This window comes from Dichotomopilus funicola (genome assembly GCF_033296635.1).
Source record: "Dichotomopilus funicola strain CBS 141.50 unplaced genomic scaffold C8A04scaffold_53, whole genome shotgun sequence".
Taxonomy (NCBI): domain Eukaryota; kingdom Fungi; phylum Ascomycota; class Sordariomycetes; order Sordariales; family Chaetomiaceae; genus Dichotomopilus; species Dichotomopilus funicola.
The window spans coordinates 132,656-158,727 of NW_026944074.1; the positions used below are offsets into that span (position 1 = coordinate 132,656).

A 26,072-nucleotide genomic window follows, 5' to 3' on the forward strand; every position below is an offset into this window, starting at 1 on the left:
ACGATCACATTCCACACATTTCTGAATTATCGCCAAATATCCCGGCCGTCCATTAAGGTAATTTGGTCAGCGTTTGTGTTCTGTTTTCTGCGTTTGATCAACAAGTTCACCGCTAGAGGTGGAATGTGGATTTGAGCAGGGCAAACGTTTGTCCCAATTGGACACGCAACTGTTGAGTAATCCGCCCCGTTGCTCGCACGCCGTTTGCGCCAAGAGATGCGTGGAACCTTTGGCGAGGAGAGACTAAGACATATCATTTCCACACCCAGACGAGGGAATGCACCGTCGGATTTGTTCAACCTGCTTCTTAACCTTGACAAATTAGTCAATTATCCTCCAATTCGCGGTGTATTGTCCCACCGTCGGACTGCCGGTGTTGCCAGTTTCCCCGGTTCCAATCGCGGGCCCAAGCAAAAGGAAGACTGGATCGAAGAGATGGAAAACAAAGACACTTACCTCTAATAGCTTCAGGGTGACTTTTAAATCTTGGGGGGTTTACAGAGAGACCCCCACACTCATTCCGGAAATTCTTAACTAATAGTTAACATAGAACTTATGACATTCCTAGCACTTATGACATTCCTGGCCATTTTGAGGGTACATTCTTGAATAACTACCTCTACCTAATGTTGGATACTAGACAGACAACCAATCCCAACTAAGCTAACAATAACACGGCCTTCGTGCCCTCGGTTTACACCGCGGCATCGGCAGTATTCCTCAGCTATTCCATCTGATGACCCCAAACAGACATCAACAAAACTACATTCAGACCTCGACTCCCCTACCTACGCTCATTGTAAAAACGTCGGCGGAACGTCAGGACCTATATCTGTTAGCGACACATCTAGCAAACAATAAACAAAAACAAAAACAAGTAGAAAGAAAAAGAAACAAGAAACATACCCCACACATGCAAATTATCAGGCGCCGCCTTCGTCCGATGCGTCGGCTCGCTCATATCCAACAAATCCCCATCCACATAATGCTCCAAGATAAACTTGGCCGGATCAAACCAATAATCAAAGATCTGGCTGCCCATGACGTGCCTCCCGACACCCCAGCAGTTGGTGTAGCCCTTTTGGCGCAGCCAGTCGTGGCCGAGCACCTGGGCGTCGAAGTCGTGGGTTTCGAAGGAGGAGTGGTGGACGTGTGATTGGGGGCCCTCGAAGAAGAAGAAGCAGTGGTGGTCGACGAGTTCGGGGCCGCGGTTGAGGCGGAAGAAGACGGTTATGTCGACGTTGTCGTCGTTGTGCACGAGCTGTGGTGGTGTTAGTTGTATGTCTGTCGATGGAGTGAGTCCGGTGGACTTACCTCGCTGGGGTGGAAGTTGAAGTAGTTGCTGTAAAACTCGTAGCATTTTGCGTAGTTTGTGACGCACATTCCGAAATGGCCGAGTTTGTGCACTGGTGCTGGGCGTTTTGTGAAGCGCTGCTTCTCGTTGGCGCCACGGTTCTTCTCAGTCGGCTACGACGGTGTAAGTGACAGGGGTCCAACACAACCGCACTCAGAGAGTACCAATACTCACGTAGTTGTACTTCAACGCAGGAAACCCAGGATCTTCCCTCTCAACCAGCGTCTGTCCATAGATCAGATGGAACGGGAAGCCATCGACAGGGTCATAAAACGTGACGCGCTTGCCACCACCGGGAACATCCTTCAGCTCGTGCACCTCCGTCGCCTTGCACTCTGTCGGCAGTGTCTTGGATGCGTGCACCAACTCCTCTTCCGATTCCACTACGAATGCCGCTCCCCCAAACTCGTCCTTGTCTGACGCCTCGAGGGCGAGGGAGAATGGCTCGGTTCCATATCCCCTGTAAAAGGTGATCTTGCCGACCTGTGCGGTCTCGACGAAGCCAAAGTCTAGGGCGAATTGCTTTGCCTTGTCTATGTTTGCGTGCTTGTACCAGACGTGGGCGATGCGCACGAGCTGGATTTTTTTGAGCGGGTTTGATGGTAATCCGGACGCCATTGGATTTTCTTAGATGTTCGAGTGTAGATATGCGAGTGGTGAGTATTACACGAGCGCTCCGATTCGTTATCCGAGCCGATTTATCTTATCGAGGTTGCTCTCGCCAGAGTCTTAAGTGAGTTGACGATGATCATAACAGAACCCCGAGCACCTGGAGCTCGTCCACGTTTTAAACGTGCCACGCAGAAGCCACCTAATTATTATGTCTCAAAGCACAGGCGGGGACACATTTGGAGTCCGTCATAACTTGGGGGTCCGGGAAGCTGAGCCGCGGGGCAACTGGTGGGGTAACGTGTATGACGCAAACCGGCAGATCCTCTGGTCGTTTTCGAGCCTGTTGATGAGAAAGCCGCTGTTTCTCGGGTCCTCCACTCTCATCCCATCTCAACTTTGCGGCAGTTAACCTGTGGAACTGGCAATCCGACCAATAGCGCACACCGGGTAATCCCATTCTTCCCGTTCCAAGGGGGAGGCGATATATAAATGAATAGAATGATGCGACGAGGTCCGAGCATAACTCATCCAGCGGCGGGGCCAATTCATTTCTAAAAAATAGTCAATTTATTCGCCTGCAGCGAGACGCATCTGCTGGTAGCATTTTGTTATCCATGGCGTTCTTTCGGAGGTCCGCAAATGCCAATTGCCCTGCAGGCTCGGGCATTTCAGTGGAATTGTCCAACTTGTAGTCTTGAATCCTCCGATAGGAGTCCCAGACGGAGACTGAATGCGGGGGATGTGGAGAAGGACACGGGATGAACCCTAACCCTGCCATACATTCCTGTTTTCCGCCCAGAACATCGGGCCTGTAACAAACGCCCCGCTCACATCGCGTGGCCGACGCACGACCTCATCACCCTCCCAAAGTCCAAGCGGTAGCACTCCAAAACCCTCCCAGTCCCCAGCAACAATGGCCAAAAGCAAAAAACTCACCCGCACCGGCACCGGCGACCCCCCCTCGACCACCACCGCCCCCTCCCCCACACCGACCCCCTCCTTCCTCACCGACGGCCACCCCCTCCCGCGCCTAATCGTCTTCGACCTCGACTACACCCTCTGGCCCTTCTACTCCGACATCCACATCTCGCCCCCCATCCGCCTCGTCCCCAACGCCCACCCCCCAACCCTCTCCGACCGCAACGGCGAGCACTTCGCCCTGTACCCGGACGCGCCCCACATCCTGCGCGTGATCGCTTCCTTACCCAAAACCCGTCTCGCAGTCGCGAGTAAATCCCCCGTGGGCGATGTCTGTCGGGAGGTGTTGAAGCAGTTGCGGCTGCCGCCGGTGGGGGAAGGGGTTAGTGAGAAGGGCGCGCCGAAGAGGACGATTGAGGCGTTTGATGCGGGGTTGGAGATATATGAGGGGACGAAGTTACGGCATTTTGAGGTGTTGGCGAAGAGGACGGGGATTCCGTATAGTCAGATGTTGTTTTTTGATGATGAGAGGCCGAATTTGGAGGTGGAGAGTGTCGGGGTCACGATGAGGTTGATACGGGATGGGTTGACGTGGGAGGAGCTGGAGAAGGGGATTTTGCAGTGGAGGGGGAATCAGGGGATTGCGTGAGGGATGGGTAGGTTATTGCCATATGACCATCCCGATCTTTCGGGGGGGACGGCTCGTGGACGACTGGTCTTGTAAAACTGCATTTTGGATCGCTACGCTTTTGGCAGGGAGCGTCCGTAATTGATACCTGGATCGTGAAGGAGGTATAAAGAACGCCGTTAGCCAGCGCATAATAATTGTCATCAGGGGCGAGAAGACCGGGAATATCTGCCCGGGGGGCTACGCAGGAATCTTCTAATATTGCTATCCTGTCATTAAACCCAAGCAGGCCATTTCCAAATACCACAACCAAAGCATTTGTCTAAACTCTCAAGCCCCTCTTCCTCCAAACGGAGCATGCAAAGCGGTATATGTACTATGCCAAACAGAAACACACAAATCTTCCCTTCTAATCCCAACATCAAACCCTCGGTCACGCAGCCACGGTCTGTCCCGCCTGCTGAGCCCGCTGAGCATCCTCAGCCACAATATCTACAACCTCCTTCTTCAACTCCTCATCAGTCACGGCCAACTTCTCCACACCCTTAATAGCGTCCTCAGTTGACGCGTCGGCAGCCGCCGCCTTCTCCTCGGTCACCGTCTCAGCCGCAACGACAGCCTCAGCGCCGGTTGGCTCCTCCACCTTAGGAAACGTCCTCGGGATAGTGCACACCCGCTCTCTTCTCTCCGCGCCATCCTTGCTCCCCACCGCCAAGCACACCAGCCGCTCCCCATCGGCCTCCGGCACCCAGTACATCGGGCCAGGCGGGAAATCGACATACCCATTCTCCCACGTCGCGACCTCCTTGATGTGCGGGTCCAAGTTGGGGCGATCGAAGAAGTTGAAATCGAGTTCGCCACCGTACTGCTTGGGGATATTCTTCAGGTCGATGAATTTCTCCAGCGTCGGGAGGACCTCGGCGGCAGACAGGATGAAGATTTTCGAGACGGTGTTGGGGTCAAACCAGCGCTTGATCCAGCCCCAGACGGTGCTGAAAAAGTACGGCGCGCCGATGATGAAGATGCGGTCGAGGGTCTCTGGGTAATGCGCCGTGGCCAGGGTCGAGGCGGACTGCATGTGCGCCTTGAGGTTCCAGAACATGCGCAGGGAGACCTGCGAGACGTCGACGATGTTGGTGCTGAGGGTGATGGGGGTGCGTCCGGCGGCTTCGCGGTCTGTTAGCTGGGACGAGAGGGGTTGGGTGAAGCGGGTGAGGTTTTCGTAGAGGGCGAAGAGTCGGAGCAGGCGCTGCGGCGTGGAGCCGTCGGTTTCCGCTTTGCTGGCGTTGCGGGCCTCGGAGTCCTTTTCGTACTTTGATACTGTTGTTGAGTCAAGGTGACGGATCTGGAAGAGGTAGAGTGGAATGCCCCTGGAAAGCGCCAATGTCAGTGATGCATACCCAGAAGGTGACACTGCTGATGGGAACAAACCTCCTATCTCTCCTCCCTGTCCATTGAGGATACTGCGCACCCCTATTAGCCTCCATGCTCGTGTCCCACCATCCGCGTCCTAGCCCGGGGGAAACCATACCAAACTCCGAGTCTGCTCGTAAGCATCCACATCAATCGTGTCGTACAGCACATCCAGCTGGTTCTTCTTGCGCCACTCCTCCGTATCCCTAAACTGCTCGTACGCATCCTTGACCACCCATTTCCGCGCGCGAAGGAACCGCCTGCAAACGATCAAAGACGCAAAAACATGATCAGCACTCCGCTCCATTAAAATCACCCTCCAAACCGAGAAACGCAGCCTTTCGCATGCCCCCCCGCGCACACACCAAACGCTCCCCCATCCCACCAGTCCTCCCCCCAAACGCAACAAAAGAAAAAAACTCACAACAACGTCTGATCATCATGCGAAGCCGGCGGCCCAGGCTTATACAGCCCATTTTCCTCCAAAAACACGCGGAACGCCTTCAACTGAGTGTCCTCCTCTTCCGTCAAGTGCCCCAGGTGTCCGTTCGGATAGCCGTTGGCGATCTCTGCTGCTTCGGCCATTGTGACACTCGAATCGGCCAAGTTGGCTGGCCCTCGTTCGTTGGTTCGTCTATTGGTGGGCTACGAGGAAGGAGGGGAATGTAAGGTCGTGCGACACTTCCAATTCACGTTTTTTGGCAGTTTGGGATCGTGGGTGTTTGCATTTGCTCTTGTCGGTCGGCAGCGTCAAGGTCGTTTGGCTGATTACTAACGCGGGGTGGGACAAGACGAGGGTCGCAAATTCGGCGGTTCGGGGATTACGTCCGATAAGAGGATGCGAAGAAAGACAATTCAGAGAGGATAAGTTGTCGATACGGAACAGAAACGAGAGATACACAATAAAAAGAGGAAGAGCTGAAAAAAGAGAAGGGGAATCGCGTCGGTGCTCGGGTTATTGTATGACAGAAATAAAGTCAGCAGCCTAGCGGGCGGCACAGCACCTGCCCGGGGACCTGAACCTGGGACTTTTTCGTTCGGTCTTCGGGGGGACGGGATCACACCCCTCCGCCCCGAGCAAGCCGAAATCACGCTGGGAAACAGGCCCCACCTCAGCGCAAACCACCAGCGCCATCGCGGAAAAGGCGAAGCCGTGATTGGCCCGCGCGCATTCCCGCGATGTGATAGCAATGCAAGGCTGCAAGTGCAAGGTAAAACAGCACCGCTTTTTGTTGATCGTGTGAAACATCGGCTATCGATCGAGGTCAATCAGAAAAAGTCGTCATTTTGCTTTGGTTACCTGACAAAAACATAGAGCTTTTCTACGTGCTCCTCTCCTAAACACAACCACCCCCCCAAGACGCCGTCAACTGTCAACCCCCCCCATCTTAGACCCACGAGAAGCAGCAAGGAACGATGCAACCCGGCCCTATCATTCAACATCCTCATCACTGTCCTCCTCCTCCTCGTCATCATCTTCCTCCTCCTCCTCTTCTTCTTCGTCGTCATCATCGTCATCGTCCTCTTCCTCCTCCTCGGCCTTGGTTCCATTTGTCGCAGCAGGCCCGTCCTTCTCCAACTTCAGCCACTTCTCCCACTCGGGGAAAAGCTCATCATCCTCCCCAGGGACACCCAATGCCTTAGCCACGCGACCCTTCTTGTTCTTCTCGAGGCTCGCCTTCCACTTCTGAGCCAGCTCGGGGGCCAGGCTCGGTTGATAAGTCTGAGCGAAAAGCACCGCTTCCGCCAAACGGTCCGTCTTGACGAGCACGTCAATACACCCGGGTACGTCTCCTAGTGACCACCTGGAGCTGAAAGCGACATTGTGCGCTCCCGCCTCTGCCGCTTGCTCGGCCAGCTTGGCGAGGCCGTCGCGATCCGAGGTCGAGGTGTACAGCAATAGCAGCGAGCCAAGATCCTTGGCGTTCACGAAGCATTCGGTGGCGAGGGGCAGGTCCCACGCAGCGAGGCCAGCGTCTCCAAGAGTCTTCCACTTGTGGTCGATGTCGGCCTTGCGTGCCAGTTGGAGAGCAATGTCCAATTGGTTCAAGGCAAGGGCAAGGTCGAACTTGTGCTCCGGATCGGTGGCCACTTCGAGCGCCAACTCCTTATGGCCCTGGCCCTCCAGGAAACGGGCGATCTTGTTGAGCTGGTCTTGGGGAATGCTAGGGAGTAACTCTGCGGCGGTCTCCATGTCCTCACGGAGGACCAACGTCTGGTACTCCAATACCGGGAGAGAGAGCGCAAACGATGTGACGGAAAGATCCTTGTCGGTGAGGTAAATCCGGCTGTCGCGCTGCAGGTAGCCGAGAATGTACATGGGCTTGTCGAAGTGCGCGACAGTGTAGGTTTGGTCGCCCACCAAGTAGTTAAGCCGGTTCGTGCCGTTGGTGTAGATCAAGACATCGCCGAGCCATTCGGCCGACCGGATGCTGTATCTTCAGGTTAGCCATAGCGATAGACCCAATTCGCGAGCAAATCGTACCTCTCGCTGATGTCGGTTACCACGTCAAAGGCAGCCTCGACGCCATCATCGTCGACCTGGCCGGCCTGCAGAGCCTCGTTGTAGCTGTCCCGGGAAAATCGCAAAACGTAGGTCGTGTCCTCGCAAGCAAGAGCGACCAGCTCTCCGCTCTCACTCCAGTATACTTGCTTAGGCTCGACCTCGATGCGCCGGACAAGGCCACCCGTCGCCCAGTCGTAGAAGGAAACACCCCCTTGGCCCTTGACACCGAGGAGTACACCTCCAGTGAGCCCGTCCGCCGCAAAAGGAACATCCAGCCCGCCCTTCTTCTCCTGGAAGTTTTTGAACACCTTAATGCTGGTGGCCGACTCCCGGATCGCAAAGTCGTTAGAGTTGTCCTTGGACGCCCAGACAAAGTCGAGAGCTTGGCCAAACGCCTTGTTGCGCCACGCCAGGGCGGTATAAATAATGTACTCGCCGTCACCGCAGATGGCGGCAAACCGGCCGTTTGGCGAGTGGATAAGACCTTGCGGGTAGACTTCGGCATTGCCCAACTCTTTCGTGCTGAGGTTGATCGGTTCGTTGTCCTTGGTCGCCTCACCGCCTTTGATGACTGCAGAAACAACCTCGTTATGGCGAGCCCAAATGATCTTGCCAGAACTGTCCATCGACACCGCCGGTTCCTCGCGACCGAGCTTAATCACAACCGAGCCATCGTCGAAGCCCACAGCAATGCCTTGCTTGCCCTTTTGATAAGACACACACCACGCTCTCTCTAACCCGTAGTTCAAAGATTGCTCATGGCGGTAGGTGTTGGCGTTCCATATCCTCACGGTACCCTATCCACCGTCAGTTACACATCAAAAGCGTTTTTAGACATGAGACTAACATCTTCGGAACCCGAGATAATGATGGGCAATTCAGGGTGGTAGCAAGCAAACGAGACGTTGTTCGTGTGGCCTTCTAGCGTCGCGATCAAGCTCTTCGTTGTGTAATCCCAGATTTTTACCGTCCGCTGTGTAGAGAGAGTTAGTGGCTGGAATCGCCTAGATTCACAAGGTAGTAACTCACATCGTCTGAGGTGGTGAGGAGGTACGGCTTGTCGCTGTGGGGATAGTAGTCAACGTGGTTGACGCCCTTCGTCTCATGCGCTTCCAACTGGAAGTTGGGTGTGGATGATCCCAAACTCCAGATCTTGACTGCTCATGTGTCAGACATAACCCATACAAACTCTCAACACAGCTAATGAGCGTACCAGTCCTATCCAAGCAAGCGGAGGCAAAAGTGTTGGTGTCCTTGGGGTTGATCGCGAGCGACATCACATAGTCTAGCAATAATGTCAGCATTTCCCCTTGCCAAAGGTATATCCATGCTCCACATACGTGAGTTGCCCTCGAACACCCTAACATTCTTCCACCCCTTCTCCCAGTCCCAAAGCTTGATGGTCATATCATCACTGGCGGTGAGCACGAACGGTTGTGTTGGGTGAACGCAGATGGCACGGATGTAGTCGGGATGCGCCTCGAATGAAGCAATCTTCTCGCTCGTGTTGTAGTTGTAGACCCGGATTTGGCTAACGCCATGTTAGCTTATGGTTCCCAGGGTATGCTCGTAACGGTATCGGGAGCGATCATACAAATCATCCGACCCGCAGACAATCCAGTTCTTGCGCGCAATGAAGCGACCGGCACGGACCGGGACATCAGTGAGCTCGAAGGTCTTGACCACCTGCTGGGTCTCATACGACCAGATGTAGACATGGCCGCTGTAAAGGGTTGCTGTTCACGTCGTAAGACATTGGATCGGGGTGTCGCAGGAAGGCAGCAGACGTACTGAGAATCCATGGCTCGGTCGGGTGGAAGTCGATGCCCTTGACTCGCTCGGAGCGAGCAAAGAGCTGGCGCTGTGCCTCGAAAACCATGTTAGCAAGGTGTTCAACGCGGGAACGAGGCGTCGCAGAGTTCGACGACGAATTGATGCGAGAAAAAGATATCCAGCCAAGAGACAACGGCCTGACAGGTCGAAAGCGCAACAGTTATAGTCGGAGCGAGCATACGCGTCCCACCATATGGACAGATTGCTCGCGGCCCCGTCTATGACCAAATCCTCACAGCTTGGGTCTTGTGGCCAGTTTGACCGTCACACGGGGTAACAGGACAGGTGTTGGGAAGTAGAAAAGAGTGCGCCGTGCCTTTACATCCAACCTCATTTTGGGTGGCACCGAAATAGAAACCAGCAGTATGCCACACACGAAGGTCGAGCTCGGTCGGGTGAGCTTTGGCGGGGTGTTGCGCAGGGAACTGGCTCGGCCCGCGGAAAGGGGTAGCACTCAACGGTGGTTGCAGGTCGTGGAACTGTCTAGTTTCGGGGCTGTCTTGAAGAATTGACGTCTCGTAATCGCGGTTAGAATGCGTATGGTCGTGAATGCCGGGGACGACAAGGCAGTCGGCAAATGTTAGTACCGTCCACGATCTGGAAGTATCCGTAGTCTGGGTGCTTTCTCAATTTCGCCAATGTGGTCAATCCGGCCCAGTCTGCAGGTGGGAGGGGATTAGGTAATACATCTTGGCATTTGTGCCTCAGGACGTAATACCGCACAGACCAACTCTCTCACTCACCCCAGCCCCACTTTACTCACCAAGGGCGGGGTTGAAGGCTTCCGTCTAGCATCATCAGATTCGAGAAACTAACTTGATTGTCACATCAATAAATCTCAACCCGAACGGCGATGGACTCTTCCTCGCCAAGGTGATAAACTGCATCGTCGAAGAAACATACATGTTTTTTCCATAACTGCTTTTGAATGATAACTCCTGAGCCGTTCCTAACTTTATAATTGGACCTCTTTTATTTATTATTTATGACTTTTTCATTTTCAATGACAAAAGATAACCAATTAACATTTACGCCCAGAGGCACAACAAAGGATATACCACAGAATTTAACACTTCAACGGTCACAACAGTCAAAAACGCTGAAACCCCCAACTTCTTATTCATCTACTTAGGGATTTGCTCAGAACCTAGCAACTCAACGCCTCTAATGAACCCGTTCTGATGTGCGTAATCGTCATGAACCCAAGGAGACCACTGTCTGATGTAAACGCCGTCCCATGCGCTGCCTGAGATATCCCAAATCGCTACCCAAAAACAAATCCAGAACGCTTAATTGAACAAGGAAACCATGATCACATCCCGCAGCTCGCTCAGCTCCGGCAACCAAAAGAAACATCGCCATCCGCTTAATCCGACTGGGTATCAGCCTGGACGCGCTTGACAACGTCGACGACCGCAGGGAAAAGCTTCTCCTTTGGCTGCAGGCCGCAGACTTGCTTGACGACCTCCTCGGCCTCGTTCTTCTCCATGATCTCCGCGAGCTTGAACGACTCGTCGTCGCCCTCAACATTCTGGAAGCGGAAAGCCATCTCCGCAGCGTCCAGGAGAGCGGCGCAGTCCTTGCCGTTCTCGGCGAGCTCGGCAGCGGGGCCGATGAAGCGCTCCTTGCGGCTGAGCTTGCGCAGGGGCGCCCGGCCGACACGCTCGACAGCGTCCTCCAGATGGGGGTTGCTGATGCGGCGGACGATCTTGTCGACGTAGGCTTGCTGCTCGTCGGCGGGGATGCCGTGCTTCTGGGTGATCAGGCTGGCGGTGTTGGACAGAGCCTTCTTGACCTCCTCCTGGATCTCACGGTCCTGCAGCGCGTCGTACACGGTGCTCTTCCGGCGGATGTAGCCGTGGTAAGCAGCCGTGGCGTGGCCGGTGTTGACAGTGTACAGCTTGCGCTCGATGAAGGGCTGCAGGTTGTCGACCCAGTGGATGCCCTTGACGGCGGGTGGGGCGTGGTCCTTGAAGGGAGTGCTCTCAACAACCCACTCGTAGAACTTCTCGAGGCGGACATCAAGCCCGGCGTCGGGGTCTTGCGCGGGCACGATGCGGTCAATGGCAGAGTTGGCGAAGCGAGCCCGCTTGTCATAGTCCTCGAGCCGGCTGGGGTCGGTGTTTTCGGGAGCCTTGATGAACTCGGCGAGGGTGTCCGTGGCACCGATGGCGTTCTCACAAGCAATCACGGCGACGGGGGTGAGGTCTGTTGAGCGGGCGTCGATACCCTTGGCGATGACGGGAGCGAGGAACTTGAGGATATGCGGGCCGACAGAGCAGGTGACGAGGTCCGCCGTTGCGATCTCCTTGACGAGATCGGCCTCATGTGACCTCGAGTTGATGGCGCGGTAGTTGGTGATGACGGACTCTGATGTGCCATCGGCACCGACCTCGATCACCTTGTAGCTCTTCTGGGCGTTGAGCTTGTTGACGGTGGTATCGTTGACCTCAGCGAAGATGACCTCGTACCCGGAGTTGTGGAGGAAACAGGCGACGAAGCCACGGCCTGGAGTAGCATCGATCGTTAGCAACCTGGTCACCCCGCATAGTCTTCCACCCCATCATGTGGCATGTCGTCCAGGGGTAACAACTTACCGATGTTGCCGGCACCGAAGTGGACGGCCTTAAGGGGGGCATTCCTTTGTACCATGTTGGCGGTTATGTGTGTGTTTTTGGTTGTGTAAGAGGTGAATAAAGGGCTGAATAGGCTTAGGATCGAAGAATCCGTTTAGGGAGGCTCGAAGAGTGCTGATACTGGATAGTTATGTAGGTGATGTTAGGACAAATGTGTAAGTCCCTTTTTTGGGTTGCTTTGGAGGGTTGATGTTGATTCAAGTGATCAAGTCTGCGGACAAGAGAAGGAACGGTCTGACACAAAGGGGCAACCATTTTGCTTTATAGAAAGAGGCAGCACGGCCTCTGACGACGGGGTGCCCACCAGGACCCAAGCTTGTTGTTCCCCTTGGCCCGTGGGCCCATGAGCCGTTGGGATCATCGGTGGGTCAAGAGTCATGGCTTCCGTGAGAAGTGTGGCTTTGTCTTTGCCAACGGAAGGACGGCTTTTCGGCTGCGGCGCCCCCACCCGCCCCCAAACGATGCCCCACCCTGTTGTTACCAAACCACCGCCCCGCTCTTCCGTTTCTATTCTCCTGCATTCGGACGAACAGGCTCGACAGACGACAGACGGACACGACAGGCAAACGACCCTGCAGCAACAACATTTGCGGCCTTCTGCCTCTGACCGGCATGATGTCGTCTCGCATATCGGAAACAACTGAGGAGCTGGCCTGGTTGGTCCTCCACAACCCACCCGATGTCTCTCCCTCCAGCCCCTTCGGCTCGCTGCAGATAAGACGTGCGCGACGTGGTTTGGCCGTCGGCCGCCGTGAAACGACCGACGACCAATGGCCAAACGGAGGCTTGGCGAGAGTCGCCAGGTCTTGGCTTGGCCGGCGACGGCTCCGTGTCGCCCCGCCGGATGACGATAACAGTTCTCGAACACCAGAGACGGATTCTTCTCATGGGTGATCCATTTGCGATTCCGGTTCGCTCCTGGTTTTTCCGAACAGACCACGGTTATCGCATCGGCTATCGAGATTGCATCGAGACGAACACGCAGGCATGCAGGGTCCCCAATGGACACCCCGCAAATGCTGTCTCTACTCGTCGTCTCCCGAGTAATCGCTGCGCCTGCTGAACTCTCTTCCCTACTTTGATGCACTACGCTATGATGGCCTGAATGCCCTCACCATTGCTTCCGTGGCACTTCGCAGTTATCAAGCGGCTAACACACCATCGGGGCCTCACCAGGTGCAATCGCACGATACTCAGGACATCCCTGGCAAGACATGGCAATCCAAGACCGAAAACGGGAGAAATGACGTCGAACCACATCGATCGCCGAAATGGATCGATCTTAGTGGTCGAGGGGCCTGTTCCGTTTCGCGGTGCCTTGATGGCGACTTCGCCACCGTTTCTACTGCGTCAAGGTTTGGGTCTGGGCCGGAGGGGTCGCCGGGCGCTGCCAATGACCCAACATGACGAAGGCCGGGCCGACCTCGCCCGAAACGGAACAGGTTCTCAAAATCTTGGCCCAGCGAGGAGCAAAGTGGTTCCTTCACTTGGCGTTCGTCATCCCAGTCACGAAACCATTCAATTATCCACCATCCCCCGCCCACGTTTTCGATTGCTGTTCGTACACATGTACAACTACGGGTGCAACCCTTAACACTAGTGTAGTGTAACATCTTCAAGCCTCCCCTCGATGTCGTGGTGGGCGGAAAGCGTCGAACACAAAACCGTCTTTCAGGGTCCGTGTAACAGGGGATCCATCCTGACGTCATATTGGATACTCCGCCCAATGAACTGCTCAATCGACAACAGGGGCATGGTTATGTAATCGGAAATTTGCGGGTTCTTTCAGCCTATGTCCATCCACAATTTTGGTCTGGAACCGTGAAAGACGGGAACAACCCCCAGCATTTGTCGAACGATCTGTCGTCATTGCCTGTTCGGGCGACAAAGTGAGGCATCGTCATGCTGCATTTTCTCTCCTGTTTTCCTTCCTCATGCAAACATTTGTTTTCACCTACGGCCAAGACCATGCGGGCAGGGCCGGTCCAGGTTTCAGATTTGGCCCCGGCTTGGCCTCATCGGGGCTTTCCGGATTGACAGGGCGACGTAACGATCACCGACCAGGAAGTCTGTCGATCGACGTCCAGGGCGACACGCTGGCGAACAACTCTAAAACATCACATCGTGAACAGGTTTTTGCCGTCCCTCTCACTGGTTTTGTGAGAACAGTGAAACGGGAACGCACATGTCCTGGCAATATCTCGGCGCTTGTTGGCAGCATCGAACATTTTTTTTCCTACCTTGCTAACAGGACGTTCCTTCCCTTACGACGCTCCGTTAATGTTTCTCACTTAGCCCCAGTGTTTTTTCTCGCTTCTTCCATCAACTCGACAACGAGGCATTTCGGTTTACAAGTGTGCCGCGCTGCCGCGTTGGTACTTCGCTTCTTCTTTCCGGCATGCAACTTTCCCATTGAAGCGACCCGCAAGTCACCGCCCGGCCTTATGATCGCCTCTGGTTAGAGGGTCCTGCTTCGATCCGAGTCCACTAAACCCCAGCCATTTTGCAGAAGAGAGGCTGCGCTCCACACAATTTCCCGCTTCTTCAACATGGAGCGGGCCCATCTTCACGTGGAAACCAATCATGGGGATTTCGTTCCATTCCCATCTGACGCTCACGCGAGCCGAGCATATCACCACGCCAGGAATACCGAAGATCTATTCCCCAAAACTCACCCTCCTGCAGCAATTATTGTACACTGTGGTCAGGTATTTTGCGGCATATCTTTAAAGCCGCTCTTTCATATGTCGCTGGGACCCTGGTGAGCGGCTAACCATTCCCACCGTCAAATCGGGAAAGTCCTAGAACGTGAGGCTGGCTCTGGTTCGCCTTTCGCATGCCTTCGCTCACCAACGGCGCCTCGCTTCGGCCTGATATTTACTGCCGCTGGGCCCACAACATCGACTGATGGCCGGGGAGTCGGCCCGGCAGGAGTTCTATTCTTAAAATTGCCCTGGACCAGAAGGAAGCAAAAAGGACCGATGGATGTCCCAACAAGAATATTCACAAGAAGCACCCGGCTCAAAAGGGATCGACCTCAGGCCACTTAGTCTACGGCATATCGCAAAACCGACGATCATCAGCAACTTCCGAGGCGGTCCTTTGAAGAGTGTAACTGCAATTGTCTTGGACATGTGGCGTTCCCATGTGCTGCTTAATTGGGAGAGGACGACCTTCGATGGTTGAGAATGGTTCTTCAAGTGGTAGGTCAAATGTCACCGGCTACTCCCGAATTCCGAGACAGCCACTGGTCGATCTTCCGGAACTCACAATGGACTGTCGTCCGAACACATCGAGCACGGAGCATCGATGCGACAAGGGAGTTGATCCTCAAACCAAACAGACCAAAGAAAATCCTTGCGTTGATCGACCGACGACGGCTACTCCCGAAACGGTGGAGATATTTCTTTAACCTGGCTCAACGTTCGAGACAAGATCATATGGGATCTGCAATGGCGTGAAGTTCACTCCGAGGTCATCTTCAGCGGGTTTTATCTTCGGAGCTTGATGGCGGCATTTGATGTTGATGAAGCCGCGGCAGAGAGATCGAAAGGCCCTTCATCAACCTCCTTCCCACTGCCTGTGATCGAAATGGGAACCTGTGCTCGCTGGATGCTCTCTTCAACATCAAGTCTGATCCAATGCCGTGGCTATTCCACATAAGTTACTATCGATACCCCGCCCATACCAAAAGGTCCTGCTGCAGATGCAACGACACTGCAAGGGAACTCTTCTTCAGCACAATGCTCTCGAGCCCGCCTTCCCTATTAGGAGCGGATGCCTTTCATTACATAGTAGACGTTGCCTTCGCCTTACTTACATCAAGATCTCAAAACCTGCTCGGATTCTACCTCCTTGGTCTACAACTTAAAAATGCGCGAATATTATCACCAGGCGGCCTCCCCTGGAACAAACCGCTGCACAGCTCACCTTCCCACACCTGATTGAGCCCCATTTCCATTTTTCCGGCCTTCCGTTGTAACGCCGTGCCGTCCGGTGGGGGGTGGATCCCCCGCTCGGGGGCCGGGGTAGCGGAGCCAATGACGGCGCCGCAAGACCCATCCCGGAGTCGCTTGCCAAGCTCCGGCGTTGATTGAAAGGGACAGGGGTGTTTTTGTTTGCGTCCTTGTTGGATAACAGGATAAGAGAGGGGCAGAGGGGCGAGGCGGGCTCCGCTTTAACGTTTCTGAGGGTGCCGATCTATCCTTGCTTTGGGATTGGTGAGGTTGCCCCGGGTAAAGCGGCATCTGTTCCAGGTTTTTTTTGTGTTCGTTTTGCAGCATGCAATCATGCTCACTTGCCTCAGGTCATCAAATTCGTGTGGTGTGAAAATGTATTTGCTGCTGCTGACGCTGGTGAGTGGATTCAGGTGGCTGTTTTTGGGATGACGGTAACTGGAGTGCGAGTTCACGGCAACCCCTGCAGAGAAGAGATAATTTATCGATGAGGCGGCCTTGTGCATGGGTTTCCCGTCCTTTTTTTCGTTCATGATTCCTTCCCGAGAGACGACGGGAAGGAATCGTAAAGGCAAAATTCCCGCGGAGGGTCCTCGGCGCAGCAGATCGGTTGCGTCAGTTCAAATATCATGATCGTGGACCGGCGATGTAATGAGAAAAGGAGAAAGTCATGAAGTAATTGCCTGTCAACTTGTCTTGCGTGTGGAGAGAAATGCGTTCCAGACCCGCTGTGACGAAACTCGACGGACTGGGGCCCCGCAAATGGTTGTTCCCGAGGTTGATGGAGTCCTGGTTGACTGACTCGTGTTGTCACTCCGAACGTGTAGTGTAAGCATAAGGAGGAGAAATCCGGGGAACTGGAGACACAGATTTACAGATCAACAAACTCTAACCATGGGTTGACATTACGGTGGAGAAGGTCCTAGCTGGAAAAGACCAGAAAAAAAGTGTTTGGTTCCTGAAATCCGGTCTGATGGGAAGGAATGGGGAAAAGGGTCATCAGATGAGACGGGGATCTCTGTGGAGGGAGGTTCTTGGTTGATCTTCAAGGGTTCTTTCTGGGATCGATCATGCACGTCATCCCCATACCTTGCCGAGTTCGTCCACAGCAGCCACGTTGGGCCCGGACAACGATACAACGGCTCGTGTGGCTGGACTGGGTGGCTTTCTTCAAGAGCAACAATACCAGGGGAGTCAGGAGAAATGAAACCTAGACGTTAATACACGATAGATGTGTTTAGCTAACGAGCAAAATCCAAGGTCATCTAGCTGTTACAGAATAACGAGCGTCTTCCATGTCATCTCCAAGTTTCCCGCCAACCATCGGTTTCCCTTTAGCTGCTACTACCGTTTTCACGTTGCCCTTGCACGCATATCGCGGTCCACTCTAGCAACCCCTTTGCGACTCCCACAACGAATACGTTGCTCCTGACTTGGCGGGGGTATTCGACCAACTACTGGTTTAAGCACTGGCTCACATCATGGGCTAGATGAACACCATAGGTAGAAGTTTGGCAGAATATTTTCGTAGGACTAAGGAACATAAGCTGTTACAAGTGGCACCCTTGACTCCCCGTCAACTCCCGCATGGGAAAAAAACATCCCTGGTATCTTATTTATCCCCAACCAAGGAGACGGAGAACCCGCCCCAAAAAAACCAAAAATTCCACCCTCTAAAACAAATGGAACCCGCCCCGTTACTCCATTACTCCCTAGTAACAGGCCTCAAAGCCAACTCATCCGACTGCTTCCTCCTCTTCCACGACCGCATCCCCACAACCACAAAAACAATCCCATTCCAAAACCCGCGCAGCGACCCAGTAACGCCAACCGTCAACAGCAATGGGAAGGATGAGAACCCCGGCTCGATGAACGACGCTACCCGGTTGGTCGAAGGCGCCACCCACACCAGCAGCAGCGCGATGAAGAAGAAAAGTGGCATGAGGATGTATTGTCGGAAGGAGAGGGAGGATGGGTTGGAGGGGATGACGCGTGAGGCGGCGGAGGAGGAGGTGGGGTGGTGGGAGGAGTAGTATTTGGAGCTGAAGGGCTCGTCGCTGCCGGTGTTGGAGCGGGTAGGGGGCCGAGGGGAGTCGGTTGTGCTGGTGGGGTCGAACTCTTGGATGGCGTCGACGGTGGGTTTGGTCGTGCTGCCGTAGGAGTTGCGCTCTATGGTTTCGTTGGCGGAGAGGGAGGCTGTGGCTTGGTGGTTGGCGTTGCTGCTTATGGATTGCATGATGCGCCGGCGGTTGGCGATTTCGATGCCGACGAGGAGGTAGAGTACGATGGTGATGATGATGCAGGTCCTGGGTGGGTGTTAGTGGCCGGCGTGTCAAGAGATGGGAAGGGTTTGGGGTAAGTCATACCATATTGGGACGTAGTACAGGATGATGCGGAACAAGACCCATTTAGGGGCGATGGCGCACCACATCTAGAGGTGTGTGTTAGTTAACGTGCTTTGAAATGATATTGACGAAGCATATCGAGGTTGGCCACTCACAGTTACACTCCCGTACATGGGACCATTCTCTTCCGTCTTGATAAACAGCAGCACAAAGGCCGGGATAAAGGTAGCGACGGTGATGCCGACGATGTACTTCCACTCGAGCCGTCGTAACGACTCGACATCATAGCTGCGGTAGACGATGAGGTAAACATTGACAGCCATGGCCATGGTCCACAACACATCCGCAATAGGGAACCTGCAAGGAGTCGGGGTATGAGTATGCATTCCATGTCGTCTTGACCCCCCGTTTCCTTATTCGGTTCCCCCACACTCCACCAATTCCCCCCCCCTGCTCACCATTGTTTTCTTCTAGCGCCAAACTCAAAAACTCAAAATTTCAAAAGCTCACATTTGGTTAAGGAACCCCTGAAACTGGCAAAGCGCGGACGTATTGCCGGCCTGCGGTCCACCTGTCGAGATCATCGTGCACGTGACATCGAGGGCGTTGTAAAAGGCATTGATGACAATGAGGCGATGCATGGGATTGCGGAAATGTCTGGACAGACAGAAGGTTGTGATGATGGTAAGCACGCCGAGGGCGGAGAGTGCCGACGCCACGCGCGTGAGGATGGTGAGCGTCAATAACTGGCCCGCGTCCAGGTTGGCTTCCCCGCCGCGGGGAAGGAGAAGCATGGTTGTCGGGCTGGCCGGATGTCCTCCTGGCCGGGGATTTGGCTGTTTGCAGTTTGGTTGTTGTTGTTGTCGTTGTCTCGTTAATCGTCGTCCCCCGTGGTCGTCGCGCGACCACGTTCGACGGCGGTCATCCGACTGAGCAAGTCAAGTTCACCTCCGTCGTCGTCGATCGCTCGCGAGGGAGGACGAAGCTACGGCCATCTGTTTCGACGGTCGAATGCGCGAACAAAAGAAGTGTAACGAGCGAGGAAGTGGGAAACCAGGTGGAACCGTATGGTAAGGTCGACAGTTGGAACACGGACGTCGAAGAGTCGATATATCGATCCCGAGACATCGCGCACTCATCTTGGTGTATTGCGTGCTCTCAAGTCCACGGTGACCGTGTCTCGCCCCGAATGCACACTCTTGTGCCGTCCCAGGGACTTGGGAACAGTGCGTGGGGGTCCCTTAAACCACTCACGTCCGAAGGAGGGGAGACCAGGAGGACCAGCTGCTGCAAGTTGCAACACACAACCTCCATGAACCACAATGCACAGCTGAAGGGGTCTCAGACAAGGGTTTCAACCCGTGTTGTGCGGGGGTTGCGGCAAGCCCGAGGGGCTCGACGTCCCAATGGGATGGGTCGCCTCATGCAGGGCTTGCGACGAAAAGAGGAAGGAGAGGTTTTATAAAAGTCCGCTTCGCCCAACTCGTGACACGCCTGACGGCCAAAGATCTGCCTTTCCCAACGGCAACCCGGCGGATTCCGTGTGATGGATGCCCAATCTGTGCTTCGAAAGAATGCAAGAATATGAAAACCTCAGCGCGGCGAAACCTGAGCCTTGACGCAGATCGACAAGAGAACGAGTGGAAAGTAACCCAAAGTAAGTTCCCTCATGCTGCCGCTTGGCAATAATCCTCTCGAGAATCCAGCCGCACCTTTTGACGGAGCGTGCGTGTCTCGCCATCGCCTGAAAAAATCGCGTTTTCCTCATCACGCGTGGTGTTTTGGTGAGCGCGTGCTCAATGCGACTGTGGAAATCAACCCCAGAAAAATCGAACAACTTTGGGGGGCAGTCCCTCCGCAGCAGCAAATTCCCAAAGCCCAAGCAAAAAAGGCAATGGCAATGGCGCAGACGCGCCTCCGTGGGGGGAAGAGGAGGGCAGGCTGCCGCGGGAAGCGAGCACGTCATCGACCTTGTCGGCGTGATAGCAATTTTACTCGTCAGCGGATGGCCCCCATCACCCCATGTCCTAGCTTTTGAACGGGCGGGCGGGCAAAACCGCGGAAAAGCCCTTCACTCAACAGAGAAAGTGATAAACACCAATCCCTACGAATAGTCAACGCCTTTTCTTCCTTCTTCGCACTCTCTTGCCGAATTCGACGAGTCAACGTGTGTGGCCCCCAAATGAGGAATCTCGACACATGTTCAACCGAAGCTTCAACAATCCCTGTGGCACGCGTACCCGGGGGAACTTGGACGATTGAGGGAAGTCCAAGGACGAGTCGGCATAACGTTGCTAGGGCTGGAAATGGTGCCTTGACTGGGGGTTTGGATGGCTTGATGAAAACTTGTTGATCGCAAGCGTCCCCCAAAATAGTCGGGGCCGAGCCGTCCCCGGCATCCAAAGCAAGTCATGTGTTTCAGTCAACCAGTTCCTGTGGAGACGTTTTTTTCTCTGGTGCTCCTGGTGAGGAGGGGTTTGAGAAGAGAGTCAGAGAGAAATAAAAAGCAATAGCTGTCTCACCTCATTGCCCCTCCTTTTGTCGAGCATGTCGCGTGCTCTTCTGCTCTCCCAAAAGCGAGAAAGAAGATGTCCAAGATTGATGACCCTGCGTTGTGGCGAGATGGTTGCGCATTGTGGTGTGCGTGTGATGCGATTCCAGCCTCGTCTTGCCGGGGATTTCTGTTGTGGCTAAGAGACATGCGCGTTTCTTGGCCGTCTCTCATCTTGATATTGTTGACTCAGGGGTTTGGTTACATTCTTCCATTGAATGGTTGGTCTGACCCGGCCGTTTGGATTCCTCGTTTCGGGCTTGCGCAAGATGCTTGATGGGCACACGAGCTGCAAGGGGTTGATGGGTTGTTATTGGTGTTCCCTGAGGGCGCTGTGGGGGTTCGCATGAGGTCGCGATGGAGGATTTGGGGTCCTTGATTTCGCCATCTCAGGGGTAACCGAGTGGCTGGCTCGGGTCCGGAACCGTGTCAACGACGGGAAAGAGACGAAGTGCGCCTCGTCGGCGATGAGTGCCGTACGACCGAGGTACGAGTGCAAGGGCACAGAGCTGGCAGACCGTGACCATCCTTGATAGACATCGGAGTGACCCTTGTCGTCCTTGATCCGAGGAATGGTGCATCTCCAATGTCTAATCAAAATCCTTCAACAAGCCGCTTTGAAAGATAAAAGAGGGAATTTTCCAGCTCTTCCTTTGATCTCCCATACATAGCCCAGGTCCTGATTTCTCCGAGGCGTAGCAATTCTACCCACGGTAGGATGAAGAGGCAGGGTTTATAGCTGGCAAGGGGACTGTACGTTTAATCCGCGGACAACGGGCTGAAAGGGAAGACATGTCACCATGTGTGGTGATGGCGAGTGTTGGTTTGCCTGTGCCCAGAGTTGATGCTTAGTTGTGTCGCATGGAAGCCGGACTCCGGAGGAACCAGTCGGTTCAGATTTGGGGAGATCCGGTTCCAATTCCTATCATGAGGCGCAAGTTGACAGTCGAAGCGGTTTCGTTGGGGTAGTGGACATCCGTAATGTTGGACCAGTGGAAGGAACAACCAATGGGGATGGGAGCGCGTCGGAATGAATGCCAAAGCGCCTGCACCTAATTACACGTAGTAGGGAAGGATTAATTGAGCATTGGGCTCATAACTATCAAAGTTTGAGCGGGAGGAATGAGATAACGACGGCTCGGAGTTGTTGTGAAGGTAATTGCATGAAGTGAACGCGGAATTGAAATTAAGGCACAGAGAAAAAGGTGCAGGTCGAGCAAGTCTCAACTGCGCCAAAGATGGACATCACGGCCTCACCCACGTGATCTTGAGTTGGGAAGCGCAACAGGCAGGAGCCAACCACCACCATGACCATCATCACAACATTGTGACATGTGACAAGACACACAGTGAGTCTGATCCTCATTGGGTACCTGATGGACCTTGCCGAGTGTAACCGATAGGATTGGAAGGTTCGAGGACGTTGTAAGATTTTAAGAGAGACAACAGAACAATGTCGTCCAATCACGTTCACTATCACCTCAACCCGAGGTGAAGATTTGATCTCTCAACCTCCCAAGACAGATGCGGGAATCGTGCTCTCCGATGGCCTTCCGCGGCGGGCCGCAATAGGTGCGCAAGTTTAAATCCTCGTATGCCGGTGACTTTCAGATTTTCATGTCTCGTCATGTGGGTGTCGGTTTCTCGCGAAGGTACGCTGACTGCAGCAGATGAGGGAGTTTGAGTCAATAACCCTGGTCTCTCAACCCCAAGTGACACTGAAAAGTCCACACATGGGAAGTACGAGAGACTGAGCGTATTACGAGGTTGGATTTATAGGTTACACTAAATAGCGGAGAGACGGGCTTAATTACAATGTTGGTATTCTTGCCTCTTTTGTTGCGGGAAATTGGAAACTCCGACGCGCAATGGATGGTGGGTTTTCAATGTCTCATGTTTTAGAGTTGAGGCATAAATAAAGACTGCACTGGCTCTCGCATTTTCTCGACCTGTTGTTGCCACGGCCATTCTTGAGAACTGCTACCGCCGAGATGAATATTAAGACTTACCTGTACCGATTTATTCAAGCTGCACCGCTCGTCATGGCAGCTGCGAACGGACACAGCGACAAGACTCTGTCGCTTGGTGTTGTGAGTTAACCACTGTCTCCAACATGAACAATAACTGACGAGTGCCCAAGGTGGTGTTTGACGGATACGAACCCCTCGACATCTGGGGGCCTCTGGAGCTTTTCTCCAGCGTAAGCCAACCCCTGACTAACCAGTAGATGTTCGCTCACTTGGCATCACAACTCACATCCAAACAGATGTCCGGAACCAAATCCATCCAACTCTCCGTCATCAGCCACCGCCCCGGCCTCGTCACCACCAAAGTCCCCCCCAGCAAATTAGCCTCCAAAGGCGCCACCATGGCCACCTACATCGAAGCCACGCACAGCTTCGCCGACGCCCCACCGCTCGACATCCTCCTCATCCCCGGCGGCGTCGGCAACCGGGCGCTGCAAGAGAACAACGACACTTCCGTGCAGGACTTCGTCGCAGCGCGCTACCCCAGCTTGCAGTACCTGCTGAGCGTGTGCACGGGTGCTGCCGCGCTGGCGCAGGCGGGCGTGTTGGAGGGCCGCAGGGCGACGTCGAGTAAGGCTGCGTGGGAGTGGGTGGTTACGCATGGGGTGAATGTCACGTGGGTGCCGACGGCGAGGTGGGTGGTGGATGGGAATGTGTGGACGAGTTCGGGAGTTTCGGCTGGTGGGTTTGACTCCTCTCGCTTGCTTGGTGATTGTCTGGGTTGGCTTGAACCGGGGGGTTACTTACTAACTATCGCTGGGAAGGCCTCGATATGGTGTACGCGTTTCTTCGGCACTACTACAGCGACGACATCCAGGGGGTTGAGGACATGATCAACCTGATTGAGTACGCCCCGCACACCGACCCCCATTGGGACGCCTTCTCCATTGTGCACAAGGTGAGTAGCCAAGAATGTTTACCAATCCCTCATGATGGGTCTTGACCGTCTTGTCCGATCACATGCTGACTCGTTGGGCTTTCTTCTTCTTTTTTTTTCAAGGTTCCCGGGGCAAACCTCAGCGAATCCGTGGTCGACTGCGTTCGACCAGCAGGGTTCTGAATGGCATTGGCATTCCATGCATTGCATGAGCGCTGCAGCAACGCATCGTTGTTCAGTTGCGATGACGCGGCGTGCCGGGAGCTTATCGATGGAATGCTGGCGGAATTCGGCATCCTCGGCGTGAGAATTTTGCAAGGAAGAAACTTGAAACCGGACTCTCTGCGCCTCCTGCATCGAGCTTGTTGACGAAGCCCAGGCCGAGGCCAGACTCAGATGGGGCTTTGTTTGGGTTTGTGGGTTCATGGGTTTGGGTGGAGCCATGAGAATGTGGAAGCTTCGGATTGGTGTTGCAGTTTCAGGCGAGCAAATGGGAACAGGCCGCAGGGCCCAATCGCTGCCAAAACTCCTCCGTGATTCGCTCGTGATTGTTTGGGGCGAACTGCGTCGAATCAACCCCTTCTGCGTTGGCCATTCTGAGAACCCCGGCTGCTGCTGCGGCTTGACACTCTTGTCAGAAAATCATAGGTCGCCTTGATTGCCCCGCGACTTCGGGTTGCGTGGTTGTGGATGACATGGCGAACAGGTCGGGCCGCGTTAGGACGTTAGGTTGTGTTTAGCTCCGGAGAATTTTGGTCTCTGGGAGTTTCGTGATTGCGAATTGAAGATAAAAGAAACTTCATAATTTGACAATTCCCTTCCTGGAGACGCTTCGTTCACCACTCCCATCAAGAACCAGAATCTCAATTCAGGGGCTCGACAAAACGCACACCATGTCTGACACCGCTGATAGCTTCCGCGCCTTTGTGGACCAATTCCGGTCTCAAACTCAGGGGCATTTGGACGAATTGGCGGTAAGTTCAATGGCCTTCCCTAGTTCCCCTCAACCTCACAAGTTGGCTTTACTAACCAATCATTCCGTTCAAAGGCTCTGGAGACTCAATGCAATGAGACTCGTCGGCATCTCGAGCAAGAGCGGGAGGCCCGGCAGGCCGCTCAGGAGCAAGCCGTGACGTTGCAGCACTTTCTCGAAGCCGAGAAATCAGCCGCCTTGCTTGTCCAACAACGAGCCGACGGCCTCGAGCAGGATCTCGAGCGTGAGCAACAGGCGGGCCAGCTTGTTCAACAACACGTCCAATCACTCAAGAAGGATCTTGAGACAGAAAAGGCTGCCGGGAAGACCCTGGAGCGGGACCTCGCACAAGAACGCGAGACCGGTCGCAATGTCCAGAAGGAGGTTGAGGCGTTGAAGCTAGAGGTTGAGTGCAAGCAAGAGGCGGGTCGCATTCTCGAGAAGCAATCGGGTGCCTTAGCGGCTGAGCTGAAGGACTTGGAGAAGTCTGCTGTGAGTCTTGTTTCCGCCTTGTAACGAAGCTTGAGTCTGATTTGCTGACGCCGGTACAGTCGCGCGACCCCTTCGTGTTGGTCCTCATCGATGCCGATGCCGAGGCCTACTTGGTGAGTCTCCTGAACACGATATGACCCCCCTCCACCCAGAAACTAACAATGGCTCCCTTGTTACAGTTTGACTCAAAATACTACCTTGGCAACTCCATCGACGGCGGCGAGCGTGCAGCCAAGGACCTGAAGAACGCCGTGTGGCAGCACCTCACAACATTAGACTCCAGCCTCGATGAGATCCCCATTGTGGTCCGAGCATATGGCTCCGCCCTTGACCTGGGCAGCCTGCTAGTGAAGTCAAACGTCACCAAACTGAAGAAGGCCGAGCAGCACCTGTCCGGGTTCGCCCGCGGCTTCTCCCAGGGCGACGAGATGTTTGACTTCGTCCTCGTCGAGAAGGACAAGTACCGCGCTGACTACAAGCTGATCGGTATGTTCCCCTAAACATCTCTTCTCTCGGACTTAACTCGTAGAAAAACTAACATTCCCCTCTTCTCAGCAACCTTCAAACAATTCGCAGAAAACCCCACCTGCAAGCACATCCTGCTCGCCTGCAGCGCCGACAACAGCTTCGCGCCCATGCTCGCGCAATTCACCGAGAACGCCAAGGTCCTCGAGAAAGTCACCATCCTCAACTCCTTCCACACCGGCACCGAGTTCATCGACCTGCCCTTCCCCACCACCACCATGGACGCAATCTTCCGCAACGAGCCCATCACCCCGTACGGGCGCACGCAAGTCTCCAAGCAGCGCGTGCAGCGTCTGTTCAAGTCGCTGCTGCAAAGGACTGTGCTTCGCTCGGTTATGCCGAACGGCCCGATCGGGCGGATGGCGGCGTCGGGGGAACTGCCGCATCATCGGAGGGTGACTCCGGTTTAGGTGCGCTGGGCCCGCT

At 54.4% G+C, this 26,072-nt stretch overlaps 8 protein-coding genes across 8 annotated transcripts; 3 read left to right on the forward strand and 5 right to left on the reverse strand.

Annotated features, from left to right (window-relative positions):
* Positions 1-794: 794 nt before the first annotated feature.
* Positions 795-1,972, reverse strand: C8A04DRAFT_38831 (Metapyrocatechase 2; the record flags this gene model as incomplete). The annotated part of the gene is made up of 4 exons (XM_062784359.1): positions 795-826; positions 907-1,261; positions 1,315-1,467; positions 1,529-1,972. 4 exons carry the CDS (start codon positions 1,970-1,972, stop codon positions 795-797), a joined length of 984 nt encoding a protein of 327 aa, XP_062635162.1.
* Positions 1,973-2,879: 907 nt separating this feature from the next.
* Positions 2,880-3,533, forward strand: C8A04DRAFT_38832 (magnesium-dependent phosphatase-1; the record flags this gene model as incomplete). Its single annotated transcript, XM_062784360.1, has 1 exon — positions 2,880-3,533. The coding sequence occupies one exon, from the start codon at positions 2,880-2,882 to the stop codon at positions 3,531-3,533; it is 654 nt and encodes a 217-aa protein (XP_062635163.1).
* A 412-nt stretch (positions 3,534-3,945) lies between these two features.
* On the reverse strand, positions 3,946-5,510 carry C8A04DRAFT_38833 (CRAL-TRIO domain-containing protein; the record flags this gene model as incomplete). The annotated part of the gene is made up of 4 exons (XM_062784361.1): positions 3,946-4,882; positions 4,944-4,975; positions 5,044-5,185; positions 5,350-5,510. The coding sequence occupies 4 exons, from the start codon at positions 5,508-5,510 to the stop codon at positions 3,946-3,948; spliced, it is 1,272 nt and encodes a 423-aa protein (XP_062635164.1).
* Positions 5,511-6,357: 847 nt separating this feature from the next.
* On the reverse strand, positions 6,358-9,310 carry C8A04DRAFT_30639 (coatomer WD associated region-domain-containing protein; the record flags this gene model as incomplete). The annotated part of the gene is made up of 8 exons (XM_062781452.1): positions 6,358-7,357; positions 7,411-8,228; positions 8,279-8,404; positions 8,461-8,588; positions 8,645-8,716; positions 8,772-8,962; positions 9,026-9,167; positions 9,223-9,310. 8 exons carry the CDS (start codon positions 9,308-9,310, stop codon positions 6,358-6,360), a joined length of 2,565 nt encoding a protein of 854 aa, XP_062635165.1.
* A 1,320-nt stretch (positions 9,311-10,630) lies between these two features.
* Positions 10,631-11,916, reverse strand: C8A04DRAFT_30640 (mannitol-1-phosphate dehydrogenase; the record flags this gene model as incomplete). Its single annotated transcript, XM_062781453.1, has 2 exons — positions 10,631-11,772; positions 11,862-11,916. 2 exons carry the CDS (start codon positions 11,914-11,916, stop codon positions 10,631-10,633), a joined length of 1,197 nt encoding a protein of 398 aa, XP_062635166.1.
* Positions 11,917-17,561: 5,645 nt separating this feature from the next.
* C8A04DRAFT_30641 (uncharacterized protein) lies at positions 17,562-18,995 on the reverse strand (the record flags this gene model as incomplete). Its single annotated transcript, XM_062781454.1, has 4 exons — positions 17,562-18,162; positions 18,223-18,287; positions 18,357-18,558; positions 18,712-18,995. The coding sequence occupies 4 exons, from the start codon at positions 18,993-18,995 to the stop codon at positions 17,562-17,564; spliced, it is 1,152 nt and encodes a 383-aa protein (XP_062635167.1).
* Positions 18,996-22,743: 3,748 nt separating this feature from the next.
* Positions 22,744-23,839, forward strand: C8A04DRAFT_38837 (class I glutamine amidotransferase-like protein; the record flags this gene model as incomplete). Its single annotated transcript, XM_062784362.1, has 5 exons — positions 22,744-22,842; positions 22,893-22,952; positions 23,019-23,460; positions 23,544-23,677; positions 23,780-23,839. The coding sequence occupies 5 exons, from the start codon at positions 22,744-22,746 to the stop codon at positions 23,837-23,839; spliced, it is 795 nt and encodes a 264-aa protein (XP_062635168.1).
* Positions 23,840-24,549: 710 nt separating this feature from the next.
* C8A04DRAFT_13797 (uncharacterized protein) lies at positions 24,550-25,621 on the forward strand (the record flags this gene model as incomplete). Its single annotated transcript, XM_062777857.1, has 5 exons — positions 24,550-24,630; positions 24,927-25,034; positions 25,098-25,121; positions 25,181-25,234; positions 25,301-25,621. 5 exons carry the CDS (start codon positions 24,550-24,552, stop codon positions 25,619-25,621), a joined length of 588 nt encoding a protein of 195 aa, XP_062635169.1.
* Between the last annotated feature and the right edge of the window lie 451 nt (positions 25,622-26,072).